The sequence below is a fragment of the Pseudorca crassidens genome, chromosome 19, assembly GCF_039906515.1.
Source record: "Pseudorca crassidens isolate mPseCra1 chromosome 19, mPseCra1.hap1, whole genome shotgun sequence".
NCBI lineage: Eukaryota > Metazoa > Chordata > Mammalia > Artiodactyla > Delphinidae > Pseudorca > Pseudorca crassidens.
Genome location: NC_090314.1, coordinates 56263717 through 56282067, shown reverse-complemented (window position 1 = coordinate 56282067; position 18351 = coordinate 56263717). Strand labels below are relative to the sequence as shown.

The window sequence follows — 18351 nt, the reverse complement described above, 5'->3', positions numbered from 1 at the left end:
AGTTTTTTCTTTGGTATAGACTTTTGTGCACAGTTGCTGGGACTTAGGGTGTCTGAAAATTCAGCTTGACAAGGAAATGCGAACTGTTTTCCTAAGTGACTGTACCAGTCCAGTCCTAGCGTGTGTAGGTTCCCAGTGGGATACGTTGTTACCTGCATTTAGTGTTATCGGACTTTCTCGTTAGGGCTGTGGAGTAGTGTTGTAGTATCTTGTTATGGTCTTAACTTGTATCCCTGACAGCTGATGAGGCTGAGCAGTTGGTTATATTTTTGGCCCTCCTTGTTTCCTCTTGATGAAATGCCACTTCACGTCATTTGCTCACTTTTCTGCCGTGTTTGTCTTTTCCATATTGAGTTGGAGGAGTTCTTTATATATTATGGGTATAAATCCTGTGTATATGATATGTGTTTTAAAATCCTCGAAGGCTAATTTGTGGCTTGTCTTTGTAATTGCTTTATGGTCTTTTGTTTTGTTTTGTTTTGTTTTAAGGAACAGAAGGTCTTAATTTTAATGTAATCAAAGTTATCAAATATTTCCTTTACGGCTTGGGATTTTGTGCTTGGTGAATGTCTGTTCCTTTCACTGGCATTGGGATAAGATTGTCTTCACTTTGTGCCAGGGCATAACTAAGGAAGGCCTCTGAGTTGTTCGCCTGCAAATGAACTTTTCTCCATCAGCCCATCAACTTACTCTCAGGTGGTTTTCAAGCTAGAATGTGATTCCTCTCCAGAGCCCTCCCACCAGCCGGATGGTCTGTTGGTTCTAGAAGTCTTTCTCTTTTTCTGATTGGCATTTTGTCCCGACCACGAGTGCTGGTGCTATGTAGCGTGGAAGTGTTGGAGAGAGGAGGATGCTGATGGGGACAGAGCCATCGACACTCCTAGGTCGACAGGGCCCAGGGGGAGCTGGTCTCGGGCAGCTAATCAGCCTCTGCAGTTTTCCCCTGAGGCTTAAAGTCTGCCAGTGACTCAGGTAGAACTTCTTGTGACCTCAGTCGGAGAGAGCGTAGGGGGAGAGGGAGGCTGAGACTGGGGTGTGCTTTGAAGGTTTACATCCCCATGGCTTGAAATTCACCCCTCTGGAGTCATCCTTTTAAGTTGATGCGCTTGTCTCCAGTAGGCCTAGTAAAGATGGAAAGTGTCTTCAGAGGGGAACGGAACATGTAAGTGTGCATGTGGAAGAGGGTCTGCTTTGAAGGGGGAGAAGGCGACAGGGACCGACGAAGGGGCTGCATGGTTGTGGCAGCGTTGCGAAGCCCATCCCAGGTCGGCGGGGGGGGGGGGGGGCAGCAGGTTCTGGGGAAGGAGGTGCCGCCTTGAAAGGCACCTCTGCCCCATCTGTTTGAATGTCACCAGAGTGGGAAGCAACTAGGCTGGGAGCTGTCCCCGTATGCCGGTGCTGAACCGTCAAACTAGCTACCCGGTGCCGGGAGAGGGAACCGGCACATCCCTGTGGCATTTCGTTGTCAGACAAGCTGTTGCCATTGTGCGGGCCATTTCAGAGCAGTGTGCCCTCTCGCTGCCCACCAGAGCGCACTGCTGCTCGCTGAGCTGTGCCCGGCCCTGCTCCCCCTGACCCGAGGGCTCAGGAGATGTGTCTACACTGTGTGTGGAGCAGAGCACTGCAGAGGCAGCTAACATTTGCGAATAATGAAAAGAGGCATCTCTCCCTGGCCTCAAAGCTTCCTACGGGGAAACTCAGATGGGGTGGGGTGGGGGGAGGGGGAGGGAGGAGAAAAGGGACCCGAGGTGTGGGACACCAAAGAGGTCTTAGGCCACTTGGGATGGTACAACCAGTGCCGTGGGAAGCCAGACCTGCCTCAGGCAGAACAGCAGGCAAGGGTTGGGGGACCCTTATCCCCTGGGTCACCAGAGACCCCAAGATGCAGTGGGAAGAATCCTGGGGGTGGGGACTGTTCAGAGCCCTCATCCCAGACTCTGCCACGTACAAGTCCTCTGTCAGTGTGAAGCATCCTTCTGTCAACACCACGGACCCAGCTCCACCTCAAGCGTTAGATGAACTCACGTTTATCAAACAGCGCTGAGCTGGATTCCTCCCTTCTGACCGTGCATCTTCTGAGGCCAGAGAGGCGAGAACTTCCTTCCTTTACTGCTCCCTCAGGGAACGGGAAGGCTCCCGTGCATTTGTGACAGCCCAGCATCACACTTAGAGAACCGTCCTTCTGTCCTTCCGTGAGAGAGAGCAGGTTATGGCAAGTCTCCCTAAGAGGCAGGAATTTAACTCAGCTGTTCTGCTTCTCAGCCCGTGCTGGGGTGTCTCCTCTTGCAACCTGGGCCCTGAGTCTTTACCTGCCCAGAGTACTTCCTCTTCCTCTGGCCACCCTGGCCCGGCTGGAGCTGAGCCTGTGGTCAGTGAGGTTGCTTTTGCCCATCACAGGGCCCGAGCGGTGAAGATGGGGGTCACTGCACTTGGGAGGCCCTGAAAGTGAGGCCCTGGTGAAAAGTGCCAGAATCTGAAATATGCCCCTGCTGCCATTTCTTTCACTCCACACATGCACCCACGTGCGTGCATGCACGCCCCTGTACACAACCACACATGCACACCCTGTATGTGCACACCCCACGCATGCACACCCCTGCACACGGGCGCACGCCTCCACACACACGCAAACACACACCCTTGCACATGGACACGCACATACCCCGTGCATGACATGCAGCCCATGGCACACACATGCACACACGCACACCCCCAATGCACACACGCACACACCCCACAGAGAATCCGTATCTTTCCAACAGTGTGTCACTTCCTGCCAAGCCTGTACGGATCTGAAATTCCCAGAAGCAGGGGCTCTAGGGAGAGGTCGCCCCACCTCCGCTTGGCAGTGTGTTAAAGGGGCAGAGGCCCAAGGCTGTGCCCAGACAGCTCTGCCCTTGGCTCCCTGCGGGGTGTAGGTGCAAGCAAAGACTTGCCCAGACAGGGCAGAACTGTGTAAACAGCTCAGTCACCTCAGGAAACAGTCTCAGGAAGACCCTTTCTAAATCTGTTAGCAGGTACAATTTAAAACAACTAAACGAATAAAAATTAAAAAAAAGAAAGCCACCTTCCGCAGGAGACAGCATGCTTGTATCTATAAAATTAGCCATGCCCGCTGTGCTGGAATTCGTTTCAGGTGCGAATTCTTAACCCTGGCTGTAGCCAAGCTGCCTTAGAAATATACCGACCTTTGGGCCCACTCTTGGCGTCTCTGATTTAATTGATCTGGGCTGGCGCCGGGTATCAAGTCTTCAAAGCTCCCCCAGGCAATGTACGATCTAATGAGCAGTGACGGTTGGGAAGTCGGAAAGTTGAGGCTGTGGCTTTTCAATGCCCCCCCCCGCCCCAAGTCTGGGTAGCAGGATAGCTGTGGGGTTAGGACATTGCAGAATGTGTGCACGGTCCTGAGAAGTAGGATTAGGGCCTGGGGTAAGGGCTCAGCGCCTTAAAGATGTGTGGATTCCTCCCGAGCCTGCATTTGCACACTCAAAAGCACCAATGTTGCCCTTGGTTGCAGGGTCGGGGTCAAGTGGAGGGGCAGGCCAGGCAGGTACTCCTTGGAGGTGGCCCAGGTAGCGGGGCCTCTCGCAGCCCACCCAGGACATCCGTGCGAACCTCTGCCCTGGAGTGTACTTCATGCCACGCCCTTTCCTGGATGTACTTTTTCCTGGTGACAGCTGTCAGCTGGGGCTATGAGCTCCTCAAACTGATTCTTTGCTGGGACCACCCGGACGCTGCGTAAATGCAGGCCTTTCCTCGAGTGGAGATTAAAATACAGATGTGATTTAGTTTGCTAAAGTTGCCATAACAAAGTACCACAGACTGGGGGGGTTTAAACAACAGAAGTGTATTGTCTCCTAGTTCTGGAGGCCGGAAGTCCGAGATTAAGGTGTTGGCAGGGTTGCTTGGTTCTGAGGGTGTGAAGGGGGACCTGTCTCAGGCCTCTCCCATAGCTTCTGGCGGTTGTTGGTGATCTTTGGCGTTGGTTGGCCTGTGGAAGCATCACCTCCATCTTCGCCTTTATCTGCACATGGCATTCTCTCTGTGTATGTGTCTGGGTCCAATTTTCCCCTTATAAGAACACCAGTCATATCAGATCAGGACCTACACTAATAACCTTATTTCAACTTGGTCACCTCTGTAAATGCTCTACCTCCAAATAAGGTCACATTCTGGGGTTTTGGGCGTTTGGCGAGGTGACCATTTGAACCTAGAAAGGGTTTGTGGGCAGAGATAGCAATGAATACAGGCATGGCACTGCCATGGGTTCTGCGGGAGGTGGGATCATCTGGGGACCCCATCTCCCAGCCTTGTGGAGCTGTTGCATGCAGCTGGCACCAGGGTAACGTGAAAACAGGTCAATGGGATGTGAAGGTAATCCGAATTCTGAGGGTCGCAGCTTGGGTCCTGCTATAGAGCGTCTCCCTGGGCTGGCAAAATGCCCCTCGTGGGGAAAACCGCAGGACCAAGATGCCGCCTGTACATTTGTGCAGTTTATTCACAGGTGTTCATGGCAGATGTCTTGGCCACTGACTCAATGACGAGGCCGGACGGATGAGCCGCTTTTCTCTGCTCCTCGTGTTTTGGTGTTTTAATTAACCGACTCACTGGAGGGATGTTTGGGGCAATGCACAGAACCCACATCTGGCTTTGCTGCTGCTAGTTGTTTCCGGGGTGAGAGCGGTGGCGTGCGGGGACAATGGGCCCTGATCAGACTGCAGCTTGGGCATGTCAGACAGTCCCGCCCGTGCCTTGCGCGTGAGATGGGAGGAGAGATGAAGCCAGAGCTCCCGTCAGCTGCATCTGAGACATCCTCGTGGATGCCCGGGTCCACGGTGGGCATTTTAAAGTGAAGCCTTTCCCTCCCTGCCTGCCCAGAATCGGCTGTGCTCACCCATTTTATCTGCGTAATTTCAAGCGTCATTAATAGTACATTGGCATGAGGAAAAATTACCAAGCTCTTCCTCCCTCCATGAGTGAAATTGGGTTTAGTAGAAAATTAGTTGACTTAACTGGAAAATAATGAAAGTTTGAGAGGAGAATGTTTAAATAAGGAGGACGAGGACGGGAAGCTCGGCTGTGTAGCCCCGGCCCCTGTGGAAATCGGTCTCCTGGCATTTTTGTTTGTTCAGTGTTTGTTCAAGGGAAATACTGGGGAGGGTCCCCGGAGAATGACAGAGGCTGGGACCGCATCCTGTCCCTCGTGCTCAGCCCAGCTTGACCAAGCTGCAGCCAGTAAACCCTCTGAGGAGCCAGTCCAGGCAGGCCTCAGGGTTTGAACTCATTCAGATCTGTCTGTGACTGGCTCAAACTGGCCTGAACTAGCCAGCTTAAGGCAGCCACTGGGGGGATGGTGCTACCATTCTCTGGAGTGGGGGGAGGGGAGAGAAGAGAAGAGCACTGATTTTGGGAGGCACATGGGGAAGACCTTGAATCTGGGTTTAGACACGTCGAATTAGAGGTGCCCACGTGGAGGCAGCTGAGTGATGGGCCGCGGGGGCTCAGAATGGAGACAGCATCTCGGAGGCCGCTGGTAACTGAACACACGCGTGAATAAAATTGCCAAGTGATAGGGGAAGAGGCCTGAGAGCAAAACCTTAAGAAAGAGCAACACTGAAAGGCTTCTTGGGGAGAGAGGTGCTGGCAGAGGGACTGAGAAGGAGCGGGCACCCATGGAGAAGATGCTTCTAGAAGGAGGGTGTGGCCAATGATGTCACATGCTCACAAAAACTAAGAAGGAGACTGAAAAATGTCCCCGGCATTTGGTCACATGGACGTCATTGTCAACCCTAGAAAGAGCCATTTTGGTTGAGTTGTGGGGACAGAAGCCAGAAATTTGTGGGTCGTGGAATGAGGGGGCTGTTGAGGAAACCAGCAGCGAGTTAGCTTCTCCAAGGAGTTGAGCTGTGAGCGGGAGGAGAGAGAAAGAGAAGCGCGGGGACAGTGGAGTCGTAGATGGTGTGTGAGTTTCTTGGGGCTGCTGAAACAAAGTACCACAAACTGGGGGATTATTGTCTTCCAGTTCTGGAGGCCAGAAGTCCGAAATCAAGGTGTCGGCAGGGTTGGTTCCTCCTGAGGCTGGTGGAAGACTGTTCCATGCCTCTTCTAGATGCTGGGAGCCTCAAGCTTTCCTCAGCTTCTAGATGTCTGTCTTCTCCCAGTGTCTTCACACCATCTTCCTTCTATCGTGTCTGTCTCTGTGTCCAATTTCCCCTTCTTGTGAGGGCACTAATGACCTCACCTTAACTTGACCATCTGCAAAGACCATTTCCAAATGAGTCACATCCCAGATACTGGGGTTAGGACTTCAACATCTTTTGGGGAGAGTACAGTTCAACCCATAACAGAGTTTTGCATGTTTATTTTTCAAGATGGGAGAGTTGTAAGCATGTTTAAATGCTGGTGTGAAGGAGGAGGAGAAGGAGGAGTTGAAGCCACAGGAGGGAAGATAGTATCATGCATGGTGGCCCAAGAGGATGGCCCCCAGGAGGAAGAAGAGGCAGGATGTGGTGGGGGCACCGAAGGGGCTACAGGGATGGAGGCAGGGGTTGCAGCGTGCCCACTGATGCTTTTTATTTTATCTTTGTTGTAGGAGGGATGAACATCTGCTGGGAGTGAGGTGGAGGGGGTGGGAGGTGTGAGGAGAGTGGACGAGACCAGAACACCCTGAAGGCTGCCCTGGATTTGTGCTGTGTTAGCCCTTAACAAAGAGATTTCAACCAAATATGGCAAAATCTTATGACTTGACAAGGCTGGGAAGTGGGAGCACAGATACTCATTATATCATTGTATTATTTTCTATAACTTTCTGGATGCTCAAAATATTTTGTTGTTCAATCCGAACAGAGGGGGAAGAGCTGCATCCAGCATCTGCTTGGCGCTTAGCAGACCCTGAACACAGTGGTTCTTTCTCCCCCACCTATTCCCAGAGGAGGCATGAGAGGCAAATGACTAATTTACACTAAAACACTGCATCCCCTCTCCCTTCTGGTTTGTTTGTTTATTTGTTTTTTTGGCTGTGCCACGTGGCTTGCAGGATCTTAGTTCCCTGACCAGGGATCGAACCCGTGCCTCCTGCAATGGAAGCGTGAAGTCCTAACCACTGGACTGCCAGGGAATTCCCGCCTCTCCCTTCTTTTGCCTTCTTCCTCCTTGGGTTCCAAGGAGCCTCGCTGGTCCCTGCCCTTCATCCTTCCCTGGGATCCAAGAGGGATGATTCCCTGCACCTGCCCCTCCACGCGGCTCTGAGCCACAAAGAGTGGGAGTCTGTCTCTTGCAAATCAAGGCCCCTAAGCCTTGACCTTGGCCCGTAAGTGTGACCTCATGGATGTAGTGGCCGAGGCGCCTTTTCCAGCTCCGGCCTGGTCCACACTGGGGCTGGGAGGTCGTAAAGGAAGAGTGATTTAAAAGAAATCACAGGCCCTCAGGAAAGGTCCACGCAACCCAAGTGGGGTGGGGAGAACTTGGGGGGAGTCAGAGAAGAAATGAAGAGGAGGAGTGGCTTCTGAAGGCTTTTGAAGGAAGTTGCTAAGGAGGTGGGATTCCTTCCGGGGGGCGGCGGGAGGGAGGCATCAGTACATCTTCAAATCTGAGGAGCCATGTGTTCTTGTAAACAGAGGTGGGGTCCTGAGCAAGGGGAGGTCTTGTCCCATGGCGGCTGGAGAGGTGGAAGGCGGACAGTGGGATGAACTTCCTGGAGACTGAAGTACCCCCCACAGGAGGGATAAAACTCCACTGCTCTGCGCTCAGAGCAGGGGCAGGGCCGGCCTGGGACTCTTTTCATTCCTAATGAAGCTGGCAGAAGCATAGGATGGTACAAATAACCCCTAGCACTCCTTCTGACTTCCCCGAAATCATAAAAGGGCCCCTGGGCAAGAGAGGATTTATCTTGGGAGCCAGACTGTTCTGGAACGGACCCAGATTACCCTACGGTTCGTGGCGGCACTCCAGGGCTGTGTCTTTTCTTTAACCCGAGTCCCCCACGGGGCTTGTTCCAGTGGGACTGAGAGCAGAGTCTCACCCATCTTTGTTTCCTCCATGGGTTGGTTCCTCACAAAGGTTTGTGGAACTGGATAGAACAGCGAGGGCCCCTAGGACCTGAGAATCCCCAGAAGAACTGAAAACCAACATCCCAGTGGCAGGCCCCACCCCAGAGCGAAGAGGTGGCACCTCTGGGACCAACCTGGCCATCAAGAGCCGACACGGGCTTCAGTGACCCTCACCTGCACCCGGGCCTGAGAGCCACCTTCACTGAAATCCTGGCTTGGACGAGAGAAGCCTTGTTTCATTCGCAGCATTCACGTGCATTGTTACATAAATGGGGGAAGGAGGCAGGGGACAGCCAGAGGGACGTGTTCCCTGCCCGGCGGCCCCCAGCGAGCTGGAAGAATGAGTCTGTCATTTCACCCTGCTCTCCTGGGAGCAGCAGCCATATTTTTAGCCCTGAGTTTGCTTACGAGGAGGGAACGCTGGGGAAGAAAGTGTCGGCTTTGGACCACAGGCCCAATGCGGGCCGCCCAGTGCCGGCCGCCCAGTGCCATTTCCGAACCCTCCTGCCTGTGTTTCCTTTGGGCTTTGGCTAAGGAGTGGCTTTTCCTTTGAACTCCCTTTTCCTCTGAGCCCTGACTCCACTGGGGACCTGACCGTTCTCTTTAGCTGTGATCCCTGACCCTCCGAGGGCACTGGGACACCTGCCTTTTCAGGAGACGGAAGCTGCGGGTGAGCCCATCGTGAGGGCTTCGCAAGGCTGCTTTCGTTGGCTCAGGAAGGTCAGCTCAGGCTGGGCAAGAGAAGAAAACCCTGCAGGAGAATTTAATTCCTTCCTTGTTAGTGATCCTACCTGCTAAAGCAGCTCGTTAGAAGGCCAGTTAACTTTCTGGATTTATTTCTCTGTGGTCCTCACGCTCTGGAGAAGGGGCAGCAGCCGCTCTAACAATGGCCGTGAGAGAGAGACGGGCTCAATGTCTTAGTGCTCAGGGGGTGGGCACCGGACGGGGTCAGAGGGCTAACAGGCCCCAGAGGAGACAAGGGTCCTGGGCTGCCCAGGCGGGGTGCTCCCAGTAATGAGGAGATGGATCCAGGGAAGCTGAAGTTCCCCATGGGCCCTTAGCGCCTGGAGGCAAAGATCTTTGAGGCTTTGTAGGATTCTTTTTAATTAGGTCCATCCCACACAGAGAAGACAGAGAGGGAGAGAGAATAGTTTGTTCCAGAATTTGAGCACTACCTGGAGAGATTATTTCTAGCCACAGACCAAAGGCACAGGGAGAAATAAAACCGGAGAATTTTTAGCCTAGAAGGAGCCGTGGAGGTTTGTCCACGTGTCATGGAATGGGAGCGGAGGTGGACACCAGAGCGATTCCGTGTCTGCGCGAGGCCACCCAGCGAGCTCGTGCTGCAGCTGTAGGCCCAGGGCTGCTCTTCACCATGTGGAACTCAGCATTTTGATTCCTAGCTGAGGTTCGTTTTTTTCTTTTCTTTTGGGCGTAGATTATATTTTTTTCTCTGCCTTGTCCCATTTGCTCATTCACCTTCTGATCTTTTAGCAAAGAGTAACAGTCACCCTGCTTTGGCTCTTTGCTGAGCCCCTACATCGTGGGGGGCCCTGGAGAAATGGGGACACGGGTGCCTTTGGGAGACAGAGTGCTGGGCGTGCACTTGTGCGTCTGGGCACGGAACCGTGAGTGTGGACAGTTTGGTTTTGGCTCTTAAAAAAAATTGTAGTAAAGTACGTACAATGTAAAATTTACCATCTTAACCGTGTGCGGTTCAGTGACGTTAGGTCCGTTCACATGGTTGTACAGCCATCCCCACCATCCATCTCGAGCCTTTTCCCCTCCCCAGACTGAAACGGTCCCCATTAAACCCTAAGTCCCCATCCCCCACTGCCCCTGACAGGTTGACTTTCAAGGGTGGATTAATCTGGGTTGGGCACCGGGACCAGATGACCAGGTGACCTGCAGAAAGGCTCTTTTTCCCTAGATCACTCCTTCCCCCAGCCCCTTCATCTGTATTTAGACTCCCACTCAGGTGGCCTGGGGACATTTGGAAATCCATTCCAACCGTCCAATTTGGCAATTCCACGGAAACTTCCCAAGCATTGTGGGTGGTAGTGGGCGGGCAGGGGAGGCTAAGCGGGTGCATCTGAAGCCCCTTCATGCTGAGAGGCTGCTTGACCCCCTCTCACCAGGGCCATGGGGGTGGGGAGGCTCTGTGAGCCCCTCCCGACACAGCCCTGGGCTAAGAGTCGGAAGAGAAGTGAACTTGACATTGGAATTAGGAAAATGTCTGGACAGGGGCCTTTTGAGGAGTCAGCACGGAAGGTGGAATTGTACAGCTGAGCCTCCCTGGGCACCTTTGTCTGAAGGTTGTCAAGAGACAGCGTTTTTCAATTCATGTCACTGCTCCAACCAACCACTTAGAGTAAAATTGCCCATAAAAGTGAACTTAAATTACAAGTGATAAAACCACAGCCCCCTCTCCCCTCGGCTGACCCTCTGTGCTGTCCTTGGGACGAGCTCAGATTCCTTGTGACAAGAGTAATGAGGAAGCTTCAGACACATTTCCAGTGAAGTCACCGTGAATTGAAAATCTTTGTTTTCTAGGGCTGGGGGGACTGTGGGTCTCTTCGTTAACTCCTCCTGGGAAGAGGACCTGCTGTCTCTGGACCAATTTGTCTCTCCTCCTCTTCTTCCTGCTGTGATGTCCTTTTGGGACCCGTGGGGCCACTTGTGTCCAGTCCAGGCCAGGAGGCTACTCAGCTAATAACCCTCGGCAACGCCCATCAGCCCTGGGCCCCTCTCACTCACCCACCCCCTCTCTCCTAACATGCTTTTCTTGACCATATTTTCAGCCTTTAAACCAGTTCTTCCAGGGGTGGGGGGATGGCGGGTTCCCATGGTTCATTACCTTGTGAATTCGTTCATGAACACAACAGTACTTATTGGGTCAGATCCTGTCCCAGCTCTGGGCTTTCAAAGATAACCTGGCCCTGCCCTGGAGGGGCCCCGGTTGTGAGGAGGTGACTCAGGGCAGTGCAGAGGGATGGTGGGGAGGGGAGTGGGATGCTGGGGCAGGGGGATCGAGGGAGAAGGGCGTCTCACTCTGACCAGAGGTCCAAGGAGGGTTCCTGGAGGAGGAGGCATGGTTTGAGTCCAGGAACAGGAGGTGAGAAGTCTCTGGAAAGAATCAGATGGAGCCAGGGATGACTGACCAGGTTGACATCATGGAAAGATCTCTCTAGAAAAGAGTCAGGCAAGACAGGAGGGAGGCAGAATGGAGAGGAAATTATCTCAAGATTCCAGCTGAAAAATGACCGTGACCTTAAGTGAGGGGTGTGTGTGTTGGGCGTGGGGATGGGGTAAGGAGTTGCCAGATTTGGAAATTCAGAAGGTGAACCTGATGACTAAAGTAATAATAATCAACGGAACTTTCACTGTCCTTGCCCCACTTGATCCTACCAGGAACCCCGTGAGGTAGGTTTTTTTTTTTTTTTTTTTTTGCGTTACACGGGCCGCTCACTGCTGTGGCCTCTCCTGTTGCGGAGCACAGGCTCCGGAAACGCAGACTCAGCGGCCATGGCTCACGGGCCCAGCCGCTCCGCGGCATGCGGGATCCCCCCGGTCCGGGGCACAAACCTGCGTCCCCTGCCTCGGCAGGCAGACTCTCAACCACTGCGCCACCAGGGAAGCCCAAGGTAGGCATTTCTATTTGTCTTTTGCTGATGAGAAAAATGAAATCCCTAGAGGCTAGTGGCCCCTCCAAAGTTAGCAACAAAACTGGGCCCAATCTCTGCTGGCAGCCCGGGGCTCCAATTTCAGGATGTCACTGTGGTCCAGTGACCCACCATTGTGCTGTCTGATGCCCGGTGGCCCTGGGGAGGAAGGAGAGCTCAGTGGGTGGGAGTGTGGGCGCTGGAGCCCACTGCCTGGGCTCCAATCCCAGCTCCACGCCTTCCTGGCTGTATGATCCTGGGTAAATGACTAAACCTCTCTGTTTCCTAATCTGTAAAGAGGAGAGCAGGATGGGAATGGGTCTGATCTCATAGGGTAGTTGCCCAGATGAAAGGAATTGAAGAATCGATGAGTTGAAAGCACGTAGAATGGTGCCTGTGTTCAAAATGGTAGCCATGAAGGTGAGGAAGACCACACAGGCTCTAGGAAGTCAGTGTGCGGTCATTTTCCCAGGAGAGGGCTGTGACTTGCTTATCTGGCCTCTCAGTGGCCCTGGTGTCTGGGGCTGGGGCCAGGGGTGCGGTCAGGGTTGAGGCAACCAGAGGAAGCACCCATGACTCTGTTGGTACCACCCATGGCCACAGAGGGACAACACGTTGCCTGGTAACCAGCCAGAAAGGCAGTGTGGGAAAATCAAGCATGTGACTGGTGCAGGTAGCAGCAACTAGACCCACCTACGGTTTATATTTTCAGAATCGTCTTAATTTTCCCAGACCCAGATTCCATGAGGGAGGAGCAGCCACCCGCTTCCTCACTTCTGCAAGAGGAATCATCACCTTGTCTTTCTATTTGTGGTTCTCAATTGAGTGGAGGAAGTGGGGAGGGGGACCAGGGTCTGTCCTAAACCCGGAGCTTCTGTAGCCCAGGACAGAAATGATGCTCCGTCTGACTGGAGGGCTTTGGGGTGTGAGAGGCAGCCACACTGGAAAGAAAACAGGGATCCTACAGAGGAGAATGTAAAGCCTGCTCACCACTTAAAAATACCACCAAATAGTTCATGCAGTCTCCAGGCTGTGGGAACTGTTTCCTCTGATGGCTCCAGACCCCTGGGGTCCTGGGCTTATTCCCCTTTGCTTTCTGAGTAATTCAGCAAAAACCTGAAGAAGCACGTCCTGCCTGAGAAGCCCTGGGTTTGAGAATCCTGTGTGGCCGTCTGGTTGGAAAGAGGGACTCATTGGAGGGTTGGACGGGTGGAGACAGGAGTGGGGGGGTGCTTGGCCATTTTTAAGTTTATAGATAAGAAACGGGGAGAAAATGGTTATAAGATTTTTGCATTCCTCTCTCCCCACTTAGCAGCAAAGGTTCTACCACTGGGGGAGCCAGCGTGGGGGAGCTGCGTGAGGCTGGGTGAGCTGGCGGGGGGAGGGCATGCCCTTCTCTGCCGGCCACAGACCAACCCCTGATGCCTTGATCCCCGTCGCCCGAAGCTCCCCGTGACATCTTTCCATCATGGCCTTGTCATCAGGTTATCATCAACATCGCTGAAAAGGCCGCGTTAGGGCAGTTTGCTCAGCGGACAGTGTTTACCGAGCCTCTGTGGGTGTCTTGCTGAATGTGCGCTCGATAGTGCAGAGGCGTCCAGGTGCTGCTTTTCCACATGGCTTGAATTGTCTCAAGGAGCTGGAGATGCGACCCAGGGAACTGATGATAACTGTGGCCTTTTGCCATGTGGATCCCTGAAGGGGCTCACTGGGAGGTCTCACGGATGCCTTCCAGCATCTGGACCACGAATCCGAGGGAGGCGGGAATGGGGGAGGTGGGCAGCTGCTGGGGGGCTTCCCTGGGGGCCGACACTACTCTCTGCCTGGCTCAGCCGCTCAGTACAGACTGACTGAGTCATTCATCTGAAAGCCGCATCATCTCTGCAGGGGGTGTGTAGTCAGGCTTAGCAAAGGCTCCCGGATGGTGGGCAGGGACATCCAGGACAAAGTTCACGCTGGCACTGTGGGGGCCAGGCAGGGGGCTTTGAGCCCGTCTCCAGGGAGGTGGACTGGGCAGATGGGAGGCCGTGTCCTTCAGGCTCCAGTGAGATGCTCCAAAGTCTCCACCTGGGTCACCAGTGGCAGCCCTGTTCCCGTATGAAAGCCTGCGAGTAAGTGACCCAGCAGGCAGGGTCTGCCTGTGGGGCAGGGCTAGGCATCTCCGTGGGCCAGGAGCCAGTCAGCAGCGCGGGGCACAGGTTTGGGGACCCTTCAGCTGCTAACAGATGCTGAAGCTGCGCTGGGGACCTTGGCAGGGGTTTATGGCACCTTGTGAACATTGGGTACAGGTGCCCCCTCTGGGTGGACACAGCCCTGCAGGGATCAAGTTTGTGCAAATTAACAGAAGGTGCTCTTCCCTTCTGGCAGGTAGCCCAGGCCAGGAACAGTCTTGGCAAGCTAGCCGGGGCTGGATCTCAGTCCCATTTGCCCCTCGTTGGAGCCTCTTGTGCAGTGAAAAACCTATACAACCGTACATGGCTGCCCTGTTTGCTTCCTCTCCAAGAGTTCGCCAGGATTCATGCACTGACCTCACTTTCCTTTACAGTGTTCTCCCTGCCACTTATTCTGGGCTATAGGAACAAGGGTGGGCTCCAGGTTCCCCCAAGGCAAGCCTGTTTGGGAAGAGGGCTTTTTGCTGTCTGTGGGTCCCTCTCGGGGCTCAGACTCTGAAGGGTTCTTCTCTCAGTAACTTAGGGGTGCCGCCAGGCCGGGGGAACTGCCCGCTCACCATGCCCCTGCCTTTCGACCTCATCTACACCGACTACCACGGCCTGCAGCAGATGAAGCAGCACATGGGACTCTCCTTCAAGAAGTACCGGTGAGAGGGCAGTGGGACTGTGGTGATGGCCCATGGCAGCCCCCAGGGTCTGGCTGCCGGCTGGTCCCCAAGGTGGGGGATTGCACTTTCCCAGCTTCCGCGGTGGAGAGAAGGCTCCCCTCCCCCACTGCCTTCCTTCTCTGACAGCTCTGCCTCCTGACTAAGGCTGACTCAGATGACAATTAATAAACCACAGCCAGGCGATCCAGGCCCCTGTGCTGCTGGACAGGCTGGGGGGCAGGGTCAGAGCTGATCCAGATGGAGGGGGCAGAGGAATTGCAGGGAGTGGTGGAGGGGAACAAGGCAGGTAACGGGGCGTGACCTCTGTGGGTGGGGACCCAGCAGCCCCTGACCCCGACTCCCTCCTCCACCCCACCCCCTCCAGGGCAGGAGGAAGGCCGATGCCATAGCTCTGTCTCTCTGCAGCCAGCCGGGTACAGGGTTTAATTTAGCACAGAGAGCCCTGCTGTTTATTACGTTTGCTCTAGTCTCATTGACTATCCCACATGATTTTATTAGGGAAAAAAAAAGTGACAGGCAGCATTATTGCTTTTATTATTAATGCATGTTCTCCATGCACTGGGGGCCTCTTCCTGCCATTCCCGCCTCTTCCGGGGGAGGAGTGCCGACCTCAGCAGTCTGGTCAATTCTGGGTCACCGGCAAGGACTCTGGGTGAGGGAACTCCTTGTAGGGGCGTCTGAGTCTCAGCGGTTTTCTTCAGGTGCCCACTCCGGGGTGGCCCAGATGGAGGGAGAGGTTCTGGGCTTTGGCCCATTGACAGCAGCCTCAATGGGCCAAAGGGTGGGACAGAACCTCCACCGGCTGGGAGGCCCACCTGAAGTGGCCACACTTGCAGGAGACTTTGAGGCACGATGGGCACGATGGGCCCGTGGCAGTGGCTGGTCCCTCTGAGGCCCTGATCTTCTGCATCTCAGCCCAGATAACCCTGGCACATCCTGCGGGTGTCAGGCTCCTGGGCAGAGGGACTGTGGACCCCCTGCCCAGGAAAGTAGAAATTGTACAAGTGACCCCTGGGGCAGTGGGGAGGGATCCCATTCCAGGCTGGGCCTCCCCTTCTAGGCTCCCTTGGGGCAGCTGTAAAAACTAACAGTTTCTGAGTTAGTGGTCCCTGGTTCAGGTGTATCACTAAGACCCTGAGACAGTTATCCCCATTTCACCAATGGGGAAGCTGACCCAGAGAGGTTAAGGCACTTGCCGGTGGTCACACAGCCAGCTAGTGTCTGAGCCCAAGCCCTGACCACACATCACAGTATCCTGACCAGCCACCTTTGGGTTACAGAGCCCATGGCTGGCACAATCCTAGCCCAGGGAGACACAGGGAGGTTGGTGACCCTGGTTCCTGATCCCGGGGGGGTGGACAGGTGCCGCATCCGGGTCATCGACACCTTTGGGACGGAACCTGCATACAACCACGAGGAGTACGCCACCCTGCACGGCTACCGGACAAACTGGGGCTACTGGAACCTCAACCCTAAGCAGTTCATGACCATGTTCCGTGAGTGTCCAGCTCTGGGAGGCGGTGGGGGCCTCTCCGAGGTGGCCCGGGAGGAGGCAGGCCCCATTCCTTCCTCTCCTTCCTTTTGGGGCCTGTGCGGGGAGGGGGGGAACACACCCCCTTGGTGTGTCCCCTTGGACGGGAAAGCCTTGTTCCCCTCTCTGCAAATGTGTGAGCCACAGAGGAAGCCTCTGGGCTGTGTAGGGAGGGGGCAGCCTGGGTGCCGGGCGGGGGGGAAGCATGGTGACCTTTCCAACACCCAGAGGACGCAGCCTTTGTCCTCCTGGAGCACACGTTGCTGTCTTGCTCTCGAGAGCGGCTCAGCAGAGGGTTCCAGAACAAAGAGGGTTCCATGGCCTTTGAGAAAGAGAGACATTCCAACGTGGAGGGAGACTTAAGTGAGTGGCGAGGGGGCAGCAGAGGGAGGCTTTCTAAGCAGAGGGAACAGACGTAGTGAAGATGGATATGGAAAGAATGGAAGGTTCTGGAAATGCAAATGCTCCGGGAGGCTCCAGCGTTGGGGATAATGGGAAGTAAGGCTGGGGGGTGGGGTGGCTGGGGCCCCTGTGGGTGACGGACTTCGGGCAAGGGATGCCATTCGAGCTGAGCTTTCGTGATTTTTTAAAAAAATTATTTATTTATTTTTGGCTGCTTTGGGTCTTCGTTGCTGCGCGCGGGCTTTTCTCGAGTTGCGGTGAGCGGGGGCTACTCTCGTGTGCGGGCTTCTCATTGCGGTGGCTTCTCTTGTTGTGGAGCACGGGCTCTAGGCGCGTGGGCTTCAGTAGTTGTGGATTGCGGGCTCTAGAGTGCAGGCTCAGTAGTTGTGGCGCACGGGCTTAGTTGCTCTGCGGCATGTGGGATCTTCCCAGACCAGGGCTCGAACCCGTGTGCCCTGAATTGGCAGGCGGATTCTTAACCACTGGGCCACCAGGGAAGCCCGCTTTCGTGATTTTTAATGAGACTTTAAAATATATACACACTGACCTCCCCTCTTACATGCAGCACGCTGAAAATAATTTAACCTTTTCTTGACAACTCGGGGCCAATGCTCTATCTCTCTGGTGTGGGGCCTGCCCTGCGGGGCCGGCAGAGGTGTGTGGAGCCACGTCCCCTGCTGAGTGGCCCCTTCTCCTGTCGCTGTTTGGTGTGGCGCCTTTTCTCCTACTTGGGAGACTGTCAGCTGTCACTTTTAATCGTCGTCAAGCTATCTGCATCCAGCAGCATCTTGGACGTCTAATTGGCAGCTCTTTGAAGGCTGTGGGTCAGAAAGCCGGATAAGCGCCCTCGTTAGGATTGTCTCTAAATTAAGAGTGAGCTTGGTTCCAAGCAGGGTCCCGAGGAACTTGCTCGTAAGTAAAGTAGCTGATCTCTGCTGAGCCTGTCAAATGAATGCCTCCCTTTTGGGTGCTTAGGGACTCCTTTTGTATTACTCTGCAGGTTCTAGGCTGTATTAGAGGCAGACAAGATTTCTGAATAATACAGGAGTAATGGCTTGATTGGATCCCAGAAGGTTGGGAAGGTGGGAAGTTTCCTTGGAGCCCAGATGAGGAAACTGAGGCCCAGAAAGGTGGAATGTCCTGTCTGAGGTCACATGGCTCTGTGGGGACCAGACTCCCTCCCCATAGCCCATTGCAAGGTTGTATGAGGCTTCTCCAAGAGAAGAGTGACTGTCCTAACAGGTCATCTGGTGGCATTGTGCTCCCAGCAGAGTGATTGAAGTGGGATGGGTCCTGAGGAGATTTCTGGAGGGAAAGGAAGTGGGGGTGGGTAGTGGAGGTGATGCTGTAGGCTGTGGAAAATACCATTGAGGATCTGGGAGCAGAGGGGTGGGGTCTTTTAGCAAAGATTCCAGAGTTTACATTGGATATGGTAATTCGAGGTTCACTGTAGGTTCTTGAGCTAGGGAATATCATGGAGAAATTTTTTTTTTTTTTTTTTGGTCACGCCAGGCAGTTTGTGGGATTTTAGTTCCATGACCAGAGATTGAACCCAGGCCCTTGGCAGTGAAAGCACGGAGTCCTAACCACTGGACCTCCAGGGAATTCCACCCCCCAAATTTTTTGAGATACATTATTCTGGCAGACTGCAGATGGCCAAAGGGACAGTGGTAGAGGACGGGGAAGCAGGAGATGGGTTAAGAGCCCTCTGTGATAATCTACACTGAGAAAATGAGGACTTGCCCTGGGGTAAAACCCACTGGATCTAGAGTTCCAAAGCTGGCAAACTCCTACTCATCCTCCAAAACCCCATGTCAAATGTCTCTTCTTTTTACTGTCACTTTCACTGATCACCTTATCTATTCCAGG

The 18351-nt window shown here is 54.0% G+C and overlaps 1 protein-coding gene across 1 annotated transcript in view; it reads left to right on the top strand.

Moving 5' to 3' along the window:
- MGAT5B (alpha-1,6-mannosylglycoprotein 6-beta-N-acetylglucosaminyltransferase B) overlaps window positions 1–18351 on the top strand; it is a 68035-nt gene that overhangs the window by 30205 nt on the left and 19479 nt on the right. Inside the window, exons 9-10 of the mRNA XM_067717666.1 lie at window positions 14397–14528; window positions 15912–16045. Coding sequence (XP_067573767.1) covers window positions 14397–14528; window positions 15912–16045 — 266 coding nt within the window. The remainder of the gene's footprint in view (window positions 1–14396; window positions 14529–15911; window positions 16046–18351) is intronic.